This window comes from Heloderma suspectum, chromosome 3 (genome assembly GCF_057233095.1).
Source record: "Heloderma suspectum isolate Gila_16-S chromosome 3, 16-S_ref, whole genome shotgun sequence".
Lineage (NCBI taxonomy): Eukaryota > Metazoa > Chordata > Lepidosauria > Squamata > Helodermatidae > Heloderma > Heloderma suspectum.
The window spans coordinates 236345127-236359945 of NC_139460.1; the positions used below are offsets into that span (position 1 = coordinate 236345127).

Here is a 14819-nt window from a genome sequence, read left to right on the forward strand (position 1 = left end):
ACATGAGTCTAGTTTGACATGTCAGGAGCCTTCAGAGGCTCTCTGTGATGGGTTTGGCAAACACTTTGAAGACAAAATCGCCCACTTGCATGCCAACCTGCAGGCCGCTATTGATTCAGCATCTGTTGTGGTGCCCAGTGCACTGTCTTGTCCTGTTTTTTAGGATCAATTTCAGTTTCTGAGGATGTGGACAGGACACTTCCACCACCACATGCTCTCTCAGCCTTTGCCCATTGTGGCTTCTCCAAGCGAGATGCGGGGGACTGACCAGGTTTAGTCATGGGAGTGATGAATGTGATACTGCATGACGATGCGGTCCCTGCTGCCTTGAAAGAGGCAGTGGTGTGACTATTCCTGAATAAATCCCCCCCTGGAACCAGAAATTTATACTAGCTACTGTCCAGTCACAAAATATCCCTGGGGACCAAAATACCTAGCTGACTGCCTTCCCCTAAATACACCCAGTCACAATTTAGTGAGTCGCTATACAGTGGGAAAACAAATCCAGTGTTTGAAAGTAGCTAACAGAGCCAATGTATAATATTTATTCTGCCTAGTTCATATTATTACTTAGCACTTATACAAGCACCTAAACTTTTCAGAGTACTGAACAGAAATTAAAAGATGAGGGCATCCCTGCTCAGAGGTTCTCAAGCTAACAGACAAGATACAAAAGGAAAAAATACGGGGTAGGGAAGAGGAAAGCAAGCATTTGAGCTGCAGCTCCTTTTCTGGCTAATGGATGGGGCCAGATTGGTCTCCACTTTGTCAGAGGGTGCAGCTTTCCAGTGGCTCCTGGTTTCCTGGAGAGTGGCAGAGTATGTTCATCAGTACCACATAAGGATTCAACTTTACTCCCCTGTTAATACTGCATGTCCTTCCAGCAAGCTGAGTCCTCAGCCAATTTCACAGCACATCCTTTCCCAGCTGTTTTCCCTCCATTGTGGGAAATTAGCACTTTGCATGTTATGCAGGAATTATTATTGCCATGGCTACAATGGTACTACAGCAGTGCCCATCTGCAGCAAATATGTAAAGCAGGGGTAAGCAGAAAGTAGATCTCCAGGTGCTTTGGACTTCAACTCCTAACATTCCGGACCAAGCTGACAGGGTCTTCTGGGAGTTGAAGTCCAAACCATCTGGGGATCTACCTTTTGCCTATCCGTGTGAAGGGCACTAGCACATTTCTTAACAAGTTGCACATCATATAGGCAAAAAATGTAATACAAAAAGAGTGAACAATTATTTTCAAAACTACAGTATGACAAGTCAGCAGTTCTTCAATACCAAACAGCTGTTCTTACTTGCAGCACATTTTGGCAGTGTACCTAAAAAGAATGAATTACCTGCTACACCAAAAGGTCGTCGTAACCCTGAGGTTAGTTTTCTTGTGTTGTTGTCTCTAAGTTCCATTCTGCCTACTCGTACAATCTGACAGACAAAACTGATTTTCTCTCTTTTCAGGTCTTTGCTGCCAAGGTCCTAGAAAAATTAGGTTTTCATACATTTAACTTTACAAAATACATTCACATTTCTACTTCGCACTACATAAAAGGGAAGTTTTGCCATTTACCTTTTCAGATGCCATCTCTTCAATCTTAAGACATTATTTGCATGACAAAAGGTTTCATAATGATAGTCAAGGAATTCATTTACATAGAAAGTTTAAAAATGGATCTCAGAATCCTGAAGAATTCTATTAGTTTAAATATATATACTAGTTTCCTGCACAACTATCAAGAGGATTTGAAACGGGTTACTATGCTAAGAAAATAGAGTTCAGAAGCAGAAATCATGTTACCCTAATCACTAAAAATAATTTCCTACAATATTTGCTAGAACTGAGGTAATATTTATCTTGTTTAATTGATCATCTGGAAGCCACCCTGAAAACCTCTTTGGCTGAGGAGTGGCATAAAAATACTTCAAATAAAATAAAATAGAAAGAAAGCTTAAATTCTAAACAGAGAAAGATTGTGCCCTAAGAAACTTCATGCATTCATACATTAAACTTCTATACTGCCCAACAGCCAAAGCTCTCCAGACAGTTCACAAAAATTAAGACCTAAAACGCAACATGATAAAACACAATATAAAACCTTTAACATACAAAAACTTAAACAGCTGGGGAATGCTGGGAGTTATAGGACTTTTTTCTGTCTAAATATGCATAGGATTGTGGCCTAAGCCTTCCTCCAATCTAGCCCAAGTCCTAGAAAGCAGATGTCGGAAAGAAAACTGTAGACTTCTGCACAGCCCAAACATTGGCATGCAGGGGACGGATGGAAAACCTTGGCAGGAACAGAATGGCTGCCCTATACAGTCTGTCCCATCAGTTCAGTATTGTCTATATTGACTGACAGTGGCTTTCCAAGATTTCAGGGAGGAGCCTTTCCTAGCCCTAGCGATTTCAGGATTGAACCTAGGCCCTTCTGCATGCAAAAACATGTGTTCCATGCCTGAGCTGAGGCCCTTCCCCTACTATGTGTACCTTGTAAAATACAGAAGCAATAGGATACTTCTAATGTTGCAAATATAAAAAGAATATTTACCGTGAAGACTGCTCGAAGATTATGTAATCTATCTATGTCTTTTGGCAGACCAGAACTTGACCATCTCACCAGATAATTCTCACTATCCAAATAAAAATAATATTTTTTCAATTGTGTCTCAAGTCTTGCAAACAAAAACTAAGGTGTTACATTACAATATATTAAAACCAATATTTAACCAAGAACAGCAAGATTCTACTCAGGAAGTGATGTAAAAGCTGCAATAGAAATACCCCCCCCCAAAAAAAGTTTTACTTCCTTTTAACTTCCATTTGTGTTACAAAAGAAATGTGGTCTGTGAAAGTAAAAAGGATCCTGATGATGTTTTCTTCACTGGCTGCATCACCAAAAGGTTTAAGAGCATATTATATATAAAGCCAAAAGAATTTTAAGCAGGCTTCTCAAGTTCAAGATCTAGATTTTATGTAACGACAGTGCCATTTTTTCAGATGCAACTTATTAAAATAAAAGCACTGTATCAATTTTAATAATAATTATTCATACTTTGATGTGCAGTGTGCTTTATAGCTTCTGTCCTTTTTATCCTCAAAACAGACCTGTGATTTTGGTCACTGTAATTCCCATTTTAAGAACAGAAAACTCCAATCCATCACTGAGAAGAATGCACAGACAGGGGACTTTGTGTGTGGGGGGGTATCTTTTGCTATATCGGATTGGGAGGAAAGAGACCAGAGTACTGAGTGTGTATCATGAGTGCCCCAAACCCTTTAACACCTCATTTTTACACTGTATATTTAAGGAACTGTGATGCCCTCAGGAACACTTATTTCTTTCTCTCCCCTCTCCTCCCAACACATGTTGTTTTAAATGTAAAAATGTATATATTTAATATCACAGCCCTGTATTAGGCAGGCTCTAACCCAAAACCAAAACACTGATCCAGTTCACACTAACAATAACTTAGATCTTTGTTTTTTAAATTCTGAGTTATCATGACACAATTGTACCCACTCCAGGTGAGCAGACTAGTAGCAAATGTTCAACCACTGCACAAATCCAGGGTTTTATCATCTATGACTGGGGCTTTAAATGCTACGGTGTTAACTAAAAAGACATAATAGGAGCAGCTAAAGTTTCCCTGACTTGTCAGGGGAGGGACAAGCCAGAGTTCCTTGTTCACATGGACAGAAGGTCCCACTTGTAGCTGTATCCTTCACAATATTTACAAAAAATCTGGGTTATTGTTACATGCAAACCAGGCCATTAACAAAGCAAACATCATATTCTATAAAGCACTAACCTGATAAACTTTGATTCCAAAGGATCGTACAAAGACATAAGAACTTCGGCATCTTCTCCAATTTTACAAACAACATTTTTCAGGTTTACGAATAGAGCAAATGAAGGTGTTGCAGCAAACTTGGCTTGTCTACTAATGTCAAGATTCTGCTTTTGAGACTAAAATGGAAGAAAAAAATAAGAAAACCGTACTGCAAAACTAATTAAATACAGCAAAACAAACATTTACATAAAATCTGGGCTTGCAAATATTTGTGGATTGGGTTCCTGCTCTAGAACTCACTAATCTGATACCTATCCACCCTCACTCTATTTACCCCTCCTGTATCATAGGCAGCATATTCCCAGGAGGGGAAATAGCAGAGAGAGGGAGAGAAAAGTGAACAAAGAGAGTTGTAGTATATTTGTGGTACTGGCAGAGCTGCCTTTCTTGGCCATTTGCAGCCACAATATTCCTGCAAGCAGCACATGCTGTGGGTAGATGCACACCCTGCCTCTTCTGGAAAAATCTTAACTATGTCTCCCAGATCTAAAGGGCTGAGAGAAATAGCCAGGATAGCAAAGCTGTGCTGTCACAGTGGCAAAGCAAGGTAGAATTTGCCAATTGTACCCACCCCAGGTAAGCAGACCAGTGGCAAATTTTCAACCTCTACGTAAATCCTGAGGTGGGTGCGGGGGAGAGGGTCCATCATCTGGGACTTAAACTGGGCATGTGGTGCTAACTATAAAGCTGCTCGTATTCTTTCCAGACTTAGAAAAGGACATAATACTAAAACAATGTCTTTTCAAAAATGTAGTCTTGAAAATACTTCAGAGGCTGAATGTTATAGCCAATCCTTACCACCATTTACACATTCCATAATATAAAGTAGGGGGGAAATAACACGTTTTGTATCTCACTTTTTCTTCCAGCAGTCTTTCCTCCACTTGTTTGGAAGCTATTTCATGAGCCCTGAAAAGGCTGATGGTGCTGGTTTGTTCTGGATCTAATATATTGCCATCTTCATCCCTTACTACTAGATCCAAATCAAGAATTCTATGAAAAGGAATACATACAACACAACACCATGGTCAACATAACATCTGTTCAGCCAAAGAAACTCTTCAAGCAAGGTTCCCTGTCTCTAAGACACACACTTTTGAGCTTTCATATAATCTGTCTTGGTGTAGGAGCAGAGAGAATCAATAAATGCCTTTTTCCTAAGCATCTAAACCAGACAGAACAAAACAATATGGTACATTCCCTTCTACCTGCCTTAGACCCAATCTCTGGACCTAATCTGTCGACATTCTGGAGCATCCCACTGTTTTTATTATCAATATTCTTTAGTTTTGGTTTTAGTTTATAGCAATACAACAAATGCAGTCACAACAAAAAGGCAAACTAAAGTAGAACAAAAAGGTGGGGAAAGGGGGCAGGAAAGGGATGTGGGATAGAGCTCCTGAAGTGCCCCAGTTTAATCCCAGAGCAAAATACAACAGTTTACACAAGCAGAGGGTGAATTCAAAGCACTTTTACATAACATAACATAACATAACAAACAATGACATTGCGTAAAGTCCAACTGGTGTTCAGCCAAAAAGCAGTAGCTGTCTCAGAAGGACTGACAGTACAGCGTAGGGAAAAGGAACAAGTGACCACATACAACTTTCTGAATCATTCATATCCTGTCTTCTAGAATTTCAAAGAGAGAGAGAGGATGCACAGTTAATTGAGGATTATGTTGTAACTCCCCTTCCAACAGGCACTGCTATGTGATTTTATCAAATGCTCCTATTTGTTTAAAGCTTCCTTAACGATAATTTTAGGATATCTCCAATAGCCAATCAGCACTACTCATTTTAAAATCCCAAGCCCAACACCAACTATATATTTCATAAATATTCTGCATTTGTTACAGAAAATAAAACTAAAATGCTGCTTTTACAGTATTTCAGAAAACAGGGGGGGTGGGAAGACAAGCTGTTTTGTGAAGTCCACAGGGCATTTACTGAAGGCACGATATATGTTTATATCTAGAGATATCTGATGTGAAATTATCATTTTTGTTTCATTAAAGGGAAAGCACAATATATAGCTTCACTGAAACAAACATTACATACTTTTATGGTACACATTTTACTCAGAGATCCAAACTCAGTTCTCTTCCCAGTTCTAAACAGAACATTTCAATCATTTAATTAGTCCATCAAAACAACAATGAATAAAGTTACAGTACAAGAAGTCCTATAATGTCTGAACATTTAGCATCTGGAGGTTGAATAACTCATTCCTTATCCAGATGGCAAAATATAATAGCCAACAAATAATATCCACAACATCTGGTTAATTATATGGGACAGAACAGCCCACATCATGGACTATAGATGTTCTATGACATAATGGTGTTAGTGGGGGTTTCATAACCATTTCTGTTGATGGAGGATGGAAAGGCAAGAACTATTTCAATAGTATACATAGCTGATTTTCCAGAAAGCAGTCATGCCATGTACCCCAGTGAGAGACCTGAAAAAAACTTTGCTGCAGAGCTTCTACTCACCCATTAACACTATAATTCCAAAAATACAGCTTTTCAAATATTCAAAATCCCATATTATAAATTGTTTCCAAACCTTTTGACTTGAAGGAACTCTTTCTCCAAGGAACCTCTGCAGATCTACCAGAAAAGCCAGCCAGAAAATTCTGGGACATGTTCTAAAACACTGAGTTCATGCACGGCAGTTTCACGAGGACGTTCAATAGCATGGGGGATAAAATTGAGCCCTGTAGTAATCCCCCAACACCAGCTTTTAGAAACGGTGATCCAAGTAGGAATGGAACTGCTGTAAAACGGTGCCCCCAATTCATACATCCAATCCAGGGGGGTACTATGATCTATGGCATCAAAAGCTGCTGAGTAGTCCAAGAGAACTAACAGGGTTGCTCTCCCCTTCTCTCTCTCAGCAAAGGTCATCCCACAGGGCAACCAAGGCAGCTTCTGTTCCAAAACCGAGCCTAAAGTCAGATTTAAATGGCTCTAGAAATTGCCTTTATGACTTAGCATCAAGTCAGTCTTCTTTTCCTGCCTCCTCATTTTGCCCCACCTGTTTTTTGTAACATTTTGCCTGATTAAGAGATCTCAAGATCTCAAAAGCTTGCACATTTTTGTGACCTTTGCATTAGCCTAATCAGTGTATTGCCCTAAATGGATTTTTTTTTTCTTACAGCCAACACAGCTACCTTTGCTTTTAAGGTGCAAAAGCATGGCTCAGGAATGGAACCACAGAACTGTAGAAGGTGTGACTCTGAGCACATGTTCAGCTCAGATATTTGCTTTCAACAACAAAACTGGAACTTGCACACAAATCATTTCACACACAAATCGCCTCTTTCTGTGCAAGCTCTCTTGATTTTAGTAACCTAATTTAGGAGCAAGGGGCTTTCTGTTTTGCTTTGTTAAACCACAGGGAGTCAGAAATCCTTGCTTATCTACTGCAAATCATCTGGAGCTCTATCAGTAGAGCATATCTTCTTTGGCATATCATAAATATTACTGCAAGTAACCCATTTACTTCGCAGTCCTACTTAGGATATGTCAAAGAAGAAATTGCTTGGAGATTCCAATCAGGTGAACTGATGATATTGCTAATATTAAGTTCTTATTTTCTGATTGCAACACATTTATGGCTGTTCAAATGGTTAATTGTCAAGTAGAGGATAACTTTTGTTGGCTTTTGTTCTTGGCTTGTTTTTTTTATACTGTATTTTGTGTTAATGCTGTTTTAACTTTTTATGACTTGGGTTGTAAGTGGTTAAAATGTTTTTGGTTGATCAATCAACTAAAATTAACTGGAGTTAATCGAGTGTTTCAGAAATCTGCCCAGAATCATCTTATCCAGATACCATCCACACTTTATTGTTTCAGCTGGGATTTGAACCAATTAATTGGTGACAAGCAAATTATCTTTAGCACAAAAGTTACAAAATCAGCAGCATATCTATCTCCAGCTTCAAAGACTACAAACACAAAGATTCTCCACTGATCTCTTTACAAATTACTTTTTTAGAGTGTTGCTGTAAAAAATATACAAAACAGTTTGAATAGCAGAACTCTCTTTCACTTGAACAATCAGGAGGCAGGTACCACATCAGTTTCCCCAAATCATTCAATCACTCTGTTACATACTTAAAAAAACAAAAATGGGTTGAGCATGAAAGTACCCTCAAAAACAATACATTTCAAACAAGGAACTGATGTTAACATTACTCATATAACGAGTTAGGAAAAATATTTACAATGCATATAGTTGTACAAGATAAATATCTGTCACAGCAATTAGTCCCCAATTCCCAATTTGCTGCAAACCCTCTGCATTGTTTTGGAGGGTGGAGGAACCAACTGTTTGAAAAGCTCATTTTTGTTGCCTCTAAACCACTAGTTCACATACGATGGCTAAACCTTTATATCATGCTCCTTGGTAAACAGAAGCTAGATTCTATTCCAGCAATTTATTTTGATTGTGAGTAAAACAAATCTGAAAGATAAAGACGCAATAGAGAGGACTGGAAACTTCTTTCTAAAAAGTTAAGGCTGAGTTAAGAGATTAAGTGTAGTAGAAGTGGTTCGGACAAAGACTTGCTCTATTCCAAGGCATTTGCTTTTAGAAATGCAGGTGTTCAAACCAATAAAGGTTCTCAGTGTTCCTGGGTGTTCTGTCTGCTGTAATCCTGCTTGTTATTTCCTATACAACCTACCACCTCTGCCCTTCCCTTCCCCAACTGTCCGTTCTCCTTCAATAAACTTTTATCCAACTTGATAAGTTGGTGTGGTGTGTTCTGCATAACTTCAGTGCTAATTTCAGTGCCTATTGGTCTGGGTGGAAGGCTACTGGGTTACTGTGGGGATTTGTGGCCAGGTTTGGCCTGTCCTACCTTGCAGGGTTGTTGGGATAGTCTCAGCAGTCCTTTGCATATTGTATCTCAAATGTTAAATCTATCTTCACTCTAAAGTTTAGATCTTCACAGTTTTAAGATTATAAGAACTGAGCTTTTAAGGGCAGACCAGTAAGACCGGTGTAATGTTTATTCAACAATAGGGCAGAGTTGGAAGTGCCCTCAAGAGCAGCATTTGCATGTCAGGCCAAACCATAGTTTAGTGCAATATGCATGAGCTGGAACAAGTCCAAATGAGCCTCAGGCCCATGCACTCCCACCCTCCTCCACCGCTACAGCCATTCTCGAGCTCTGAAAATATCAGCTCTACATATTTGCAGTAAAAACTTATTATGGATAGCGCTGATCAGCTAGGGTCTGTAATCCCACAAAGCCATCTCTCATCCCGCCTTTGCAACTCCCCCCCCACACACCCCTTGCTGGGGGAATTAAATGGAGTATTCTGAAAGAATGCATAGCTAGCTGGCTGGCTCAATGAACAGGAGTACTCCATACCACAATGTTTTGATGCAGGTCCCACTTATAAACCCTACATGCAGTAAAGAAAAGAGAATGCTACACATGTCAAACTAGACTTCGCAAACCTGTTTCCATAATCAATCTTGGCAGTGACTTTCTTTTTCAGTTCCTTGAGCTCATCCTGGGGTAGGGTTCCAGAAAGTATTTGTGATCTCCATTCAATAAGATCGTATATCATGTGCCTTACACTTTGGAACATTTCTCTGTTATCTTGCTGTAAGAGAGGAAAACACTATGAATTAGTTCTCTTATAGGTTTTATAGGAGAGTATACACAACAGACAATGCGGTAGAATTGCTAGAGTATTGGAGCTGGATTCAAAAGACCCACGTTCAAATAACGTTCAGTTGTGAAATTAACTGTGAGGCCTTAGAAGTCACCACCTCTCACCCTCCAGATATAACATTTCCAGAAATGTTGAAGCCATAGAAAGAAATAATTTTTTCCCCCAGGGAAGTTTTGGAAAAAAATAGAAATTGGGGTGTGTGTGAAAAAGATGCAATATTTAAAAAGAAAAACTCTTTATATATGCTTTAAGAACCTAAATTGTATTATGAATAACTTTGTTTTCTCATAAAATCATCATTAAAATTAAAAACATTTAAAAGTAATCTCAGTTAATACATTCATAATTATTGCCTGAATAAACTATATTTTTAAATTTAATAAACCAAATATATTTTTCTTATTAATTTTTATTGTGAATTTTGTCAAAACAAAACCATTAAAAAGAAAAAAGGAGAAAAAAGAATGTAACACCACGATTTAAAAGTATCTATCTATATATATATATATATATATATATATATGAAAAGTCGACCCATGATCCATACTTAGAAATATTTATTATCAGTAAATAAATATGATATGCAGGGTCTTAAGCAGGAATGGAATAGGGAACTGGGTCATCCCATTTTGCCTAATCAATGGATTGCTGCTTTAGCATCTGTATCATCAATGGACCTCAGGTTACACCTTATTCAGCAAAAACTCTTGTTTCATGTTTATTGGATGCCATAATGTTTCTTTAATAAGGGTTTTTCAGTTAAGTCAGCTAATTGCTGGAGGTGTAATACAGCTAATGCCTCTTTTAACCTTATGTTTTGGCAATGCCCAATAGTTGCCTCCTTTTGGGAGGAGGTTATTATACAGATAAACTTAGTATTGGAACAGTCATTATTATTTACTGATGTACATGTCCTCTTAATTTATTTACCTGCTTCCTGGAAGTTAACACATAGTCATCGTAAATGGATCCTCAGTACTCTTTTGACAGCTAAAAGACTGATATTATTACTAGTATCTTTAGCATGACAGATTTTTTTCAAGTACCAAAGGCATACTGCCCCTTTAAAGCAAAGCCTCTTAGGAAACCCACTGTACTTACAATATACAGTTGCCGCCATATTGTGGACCATTCCCGTAGGGTGGTGGTAACCTCCTGAATAAGCGGTAGTTCACTGGGTATAACAGTTTCATGTTGTCTATGAATTTGGGTGGCATTGAGTGATTAATAAAGAAAAAAGACAAGAAAAAATTAAGCAGAAAACACACAATTTTATTAACTATCACTGTGTCAATGATTAGACGATACTAACATTTAATTATGCTGTTCTACACAACCTATCCTATTCTTTTTTACTTAAAAACTTCTGTATCGTCCATAAAATATATTTCTAAAATGGATATACTCAAGACAGAGTAATTATTTGGTACTCATAAGCAGAAAACCAACTAGACATCACATGTGACTATGAGGGATTCTATTCAACCCTGAACATTGCTAGTCTGAAAGACAAGAAAAACTATTTTGCAAGTCTTTAGTGTTCGCACCTCTAATTACTACATTTATCTGATGCATCACCTGAGTATTGTACAACTATTACATTACACAGTATGTCAGAAGTACAGCACTAACTGAAGGAGCTTTGCAATCAGTCAGGAAGGTGCCATTATACTGTAATCAAGTGATTAGCGCTTTCATCATTTACATATTTTAAAAGGGCATAAAAATAAATCAGACACACAAGAATAGTCATTTTCCATTCAGGCCTGTACCTTCCAAAATTTTTATACATTTTAGACTTTGTGTCTGACCGTTTCTTTTGAAGTATCAGCTTTCTAACTTCCAACATGCAGCATGGTTAATTGGCCACTACATTGCCATTATCACATTTTGTTTATGAACAGCCCCCCAAAATCTGCAAGCTGAGCACAAAAGACAACAGAGTACATCACCATCTGAATTGTAAATAGAGTTGTTCTTCAATACAAAGAAATAAAGATCTGGCAGAATAGGGTTATATGAAAGATTTGTGATCTGGAAAATGCACTTCATAACAGATCTTTGCTGGAGGGTATCAGATATGCAATTTGCCTTTGTTCTATCAGGAAAAAATGGCTTAAAAGGCCCAGGAACTGTATGAAAAAGGTATAAAAAAAAAACTAAAGCAGGCGAAGATAACATACATTTTTAATGGTGAAGTAATTATACAATGCGTGACCAAAGAAAACAACATGTATTAATTCCCCTGAAGTATTTAGAGCAAGTATTGTTCCCTGAAAAAAACCCTACCAATCCAGACTTCTGTCTGCAATGGGGCAAGTCCCATGCCCAACTACTCTCTCTCACTCTCATCCCTCATCACCACTTTCTTTGACTGTCCTGGACAAGGTCCCTTTGCTTGGCGGTTCCTTTAAGCCAGCTACTTCAGTGGAAGCCTGTCATGACAGATCTCTACAAGTCCTTCCTTACTATATCTAACTAGGCCGGCAGGAGAAAGGTTCGCAAACATACATAGCAGCTGAATCTTGAAAAATAATACTGCATAACAAACATGCTTTGCAGTCATGACAATTTTCTCTGCAAATATAACAACTCGAACAAATATTCTCATAAATGTTTAAATCTGAAGTTCATAGGATTACAGAGAACATCAACCAGGTAACTGAATATTTATATTCATGCTTTCACTCAGTCTACTGCTAACGTAACGATTCACAACAATCCTACACCAGAGATCAGACTATTCATGTTGTCTTCTCAACCCCCTTGTCCCTTTGCCCACCATGATCTTTCAAAGCCGGAATTAAAGTTTAGACTTCACTTCTATGCATAGTCATATACTGTATTTGTTTTATTAAGTGCAAAAAAAGCCATCATTAAATTTTTAAGACCAAAAACTTACCCCTTCCCTTCAACTATTGCTTCTTTAAGCTGTATATAGGAAGCAGGAAATATGCCCTTTAACAGAAAAAAGAAACTGATTGGAGAGTTTTCACTGCATGGAAAAATTTTGTTTTCACAAAATTAATAATTATTCTTTCTTTTCTATACATGCTATTTTTATGTTATCTTCACAAAGTTTTGGAAAAACTGACAGACCTCAGTAAGAAAACCTCACTTATATTCTGCTCATCATATTGCAGATGATTTTAACTGACTGACAGAGCAATCCTATCTTACAGCGACTGTCCCAGGGACATAGGATTGTTTGGATTCTACCTCCCAAAGCGATAGACACTCCTACAAAGGACAAAGACTCTTGAGATCCTCTCCCTCCCCCCATCCCCTTGGAGCTGCTAGGGAAAAACCAACAGCACCTGCTTTCCAAGATTACACAAGTGACCTTGGATGATCTCGTTATGGTCATAAAAGGGGTGTTCCAGGGGAGGGGAGGGGAGAGGCCGGGATCTGCTGTATCCTGTGGCTGCCCCAGCCCCGTCCCTGGCAGCGTGACTTCAGAGGCCCATCTGGGGGGGGGGGAATGCAAAGGAGTGCAGAGAGGTGAAAATTACTTCCGTCATTCCTTCCACACTGCCAGCAGCAGCCTAGAAGGATATAGGATATTTGGAAGCCCCCGGGATTGGAGCCTTCCTTCTAATAAGTAGCAATCCCATAGGATTGCTGTGTAGCAAACCATGATCTAACCAAATCTCTGATCCAAAGAAGATGCAAAAGCCTTCTTCCAGTAGCCACATTTGGATACAGTACTAAGCAATGGTTTATCATTACAAGAACAAGCTTAGGCAAGCCTTGCATGTTATGGTCCCCCTGAGCAGGAGGAGGAGTTTGCAAACCTTCACTTCCATTTAGACTTACCACAGCAAACCCAGCTCGGACATAATGATAAATAGTGGTTTATTATTACATGCATGAGCCTTGGGCTTGCACGTCCCCCCTCCCCTCTCCTTTGCAGCTGCAAGGATGAGGTCAGAATCAAACCACAGTTCAGCATTATGTCTGAACCCTAAAGATGTGGTTAGCCTTAACTACAGTTCGTTGGTTTGCATCAACTAAAGTTAGTTAAAATTAACCACAGTTTAGGGTCTGGATGTTAACTGTTAGCTTCCGATCTCCTCCTCACAGCAGCGCTGGAGGAGAATGGATTGCGGAGCAAGCACACCTGAGGCTCATGTACAATAGATAAGCCATGGTTTATTGTTACATCCAAACCAGGCAAGTATAAACAAGTCGCCAAGGTGTTTGACTTTAACAAACTGACATGACTGAATTGTCACAGATATCTGGCTGGGCCAGATCCAAAGATAGTTCCACACACCAAAGGGAAGTTCTGACCTGTGTTTCTTGAGCATTTCCCTATGCCACATAGAAAACCTTTCTTTCAAATTGAGAGGAATGACTAAAATAGTTCATTGGATCCAGCCCTTAAGGACTGAACATAGATCACAATGAACTGCATTCAATAACACCCCATGATAAACCTATAGTGAATCATGGAGTTTTAAGCATCTTGGACTGGGGTTTTAAGTCTGCAAGAACCTGAAAGTGGATAGTGAATGAATGATTGAAATTGCATGGTGAAATTCACACGCTCTATAGTTCTTTTTAAGAAGTGATCTGACAACAGCCACGTTCTGTGTGTCAACTATCATCTTTTTTTTCTTTTTTTTTTACCCTGTATACAGATATGAATATGCCTACATCAGCCTACAAGGTATGAGTTCAGGTGAATAAACAGTTTCCTCTCCAGTTGCCCACTTCTACATGCAAACATTTTAATGCCTATGCAGTTTCTTAAAACAGATAGTACTTATGTTAAACAGAATGTAATTATTCATTGAAAATATAAGTACATGTGAATGCTAATCAACAGTAATTTTTGTAGGGAAAGAGGGAAAATCTCACAAGAGTGCTTATTGTTTTTGAAGAAGCAAATTCATTTTATGAGTCATCCATTGTTCTAACAAACATGTGGAGCATTAGCCACTTAGACTTTTATTTCACAAAAGTTTCTAATTTACCAATCAATAAAAAGTTTTGAAAGGAAATGGAATATTGAAATCCCTAAGCCATTAGACCAAAAAAATGAAATTGTTACTGTGAAAGCAAAATACTTACTTTTTTGGACTTTTTCCTTAAAGTATAACCTCTGTACCAACCTAGAAGAGAATATTTCTTAATAAGTTTTTGTAACTGATTGGAAGCCAGCACATACCCACAATCCATAGGTGCAGATCTATTATAATTAACAAATGGTATTTGTGCTACATAACCAGACCTGTCCAGGTATTAAGATCAGTGTCCAAGGTTC

General features: G+C 38.4%; 1 protein-coding gene across 3 annotated transcripts in view; it reads right to left on the reverse strand.

Annotated features, from left to right (window-relative positions):
• DOCK1 (dedicator of cytokinesis 1) overlaps positions 1-14819 on the reverse strand; it is a 556714-nt gene that overhangs the window by 489421 nt on the left and 52474 nt on the right. For all 3 annotated transcript variants that reach the window (XM_084841443.1, XM_084841442.1, XM_084841444.1), the window contains exons 3-10: positions 14627-14667; positions 12453-12508; positions 10652-10748; positions 9330-9478; positions 4713-4848; positions 3814-3971; positions 2553-2634; positions 1347-1482 (exon numbers count right to left, since the gene is read on the reverse strand). In XM_084841443.1, coding sequence (XP_084697569.1) covers positions 1347-1482; positions 2553-2634; positions 3814-3971; positions 4713-4848; positions 9330-9478; positions 10652-10748; positions 12453-12508; positions 14627-14667 — 855 coding nt within the window. The remainder of the gene's footprint in view (positions 1-1346; positions 1483-2552; positions 2635-3813; positions 3972-4712; positions 4849-9329; positions 9479-10651; positions 10749-12452; positions 12509-14626; positions 14668-14819) is intronic.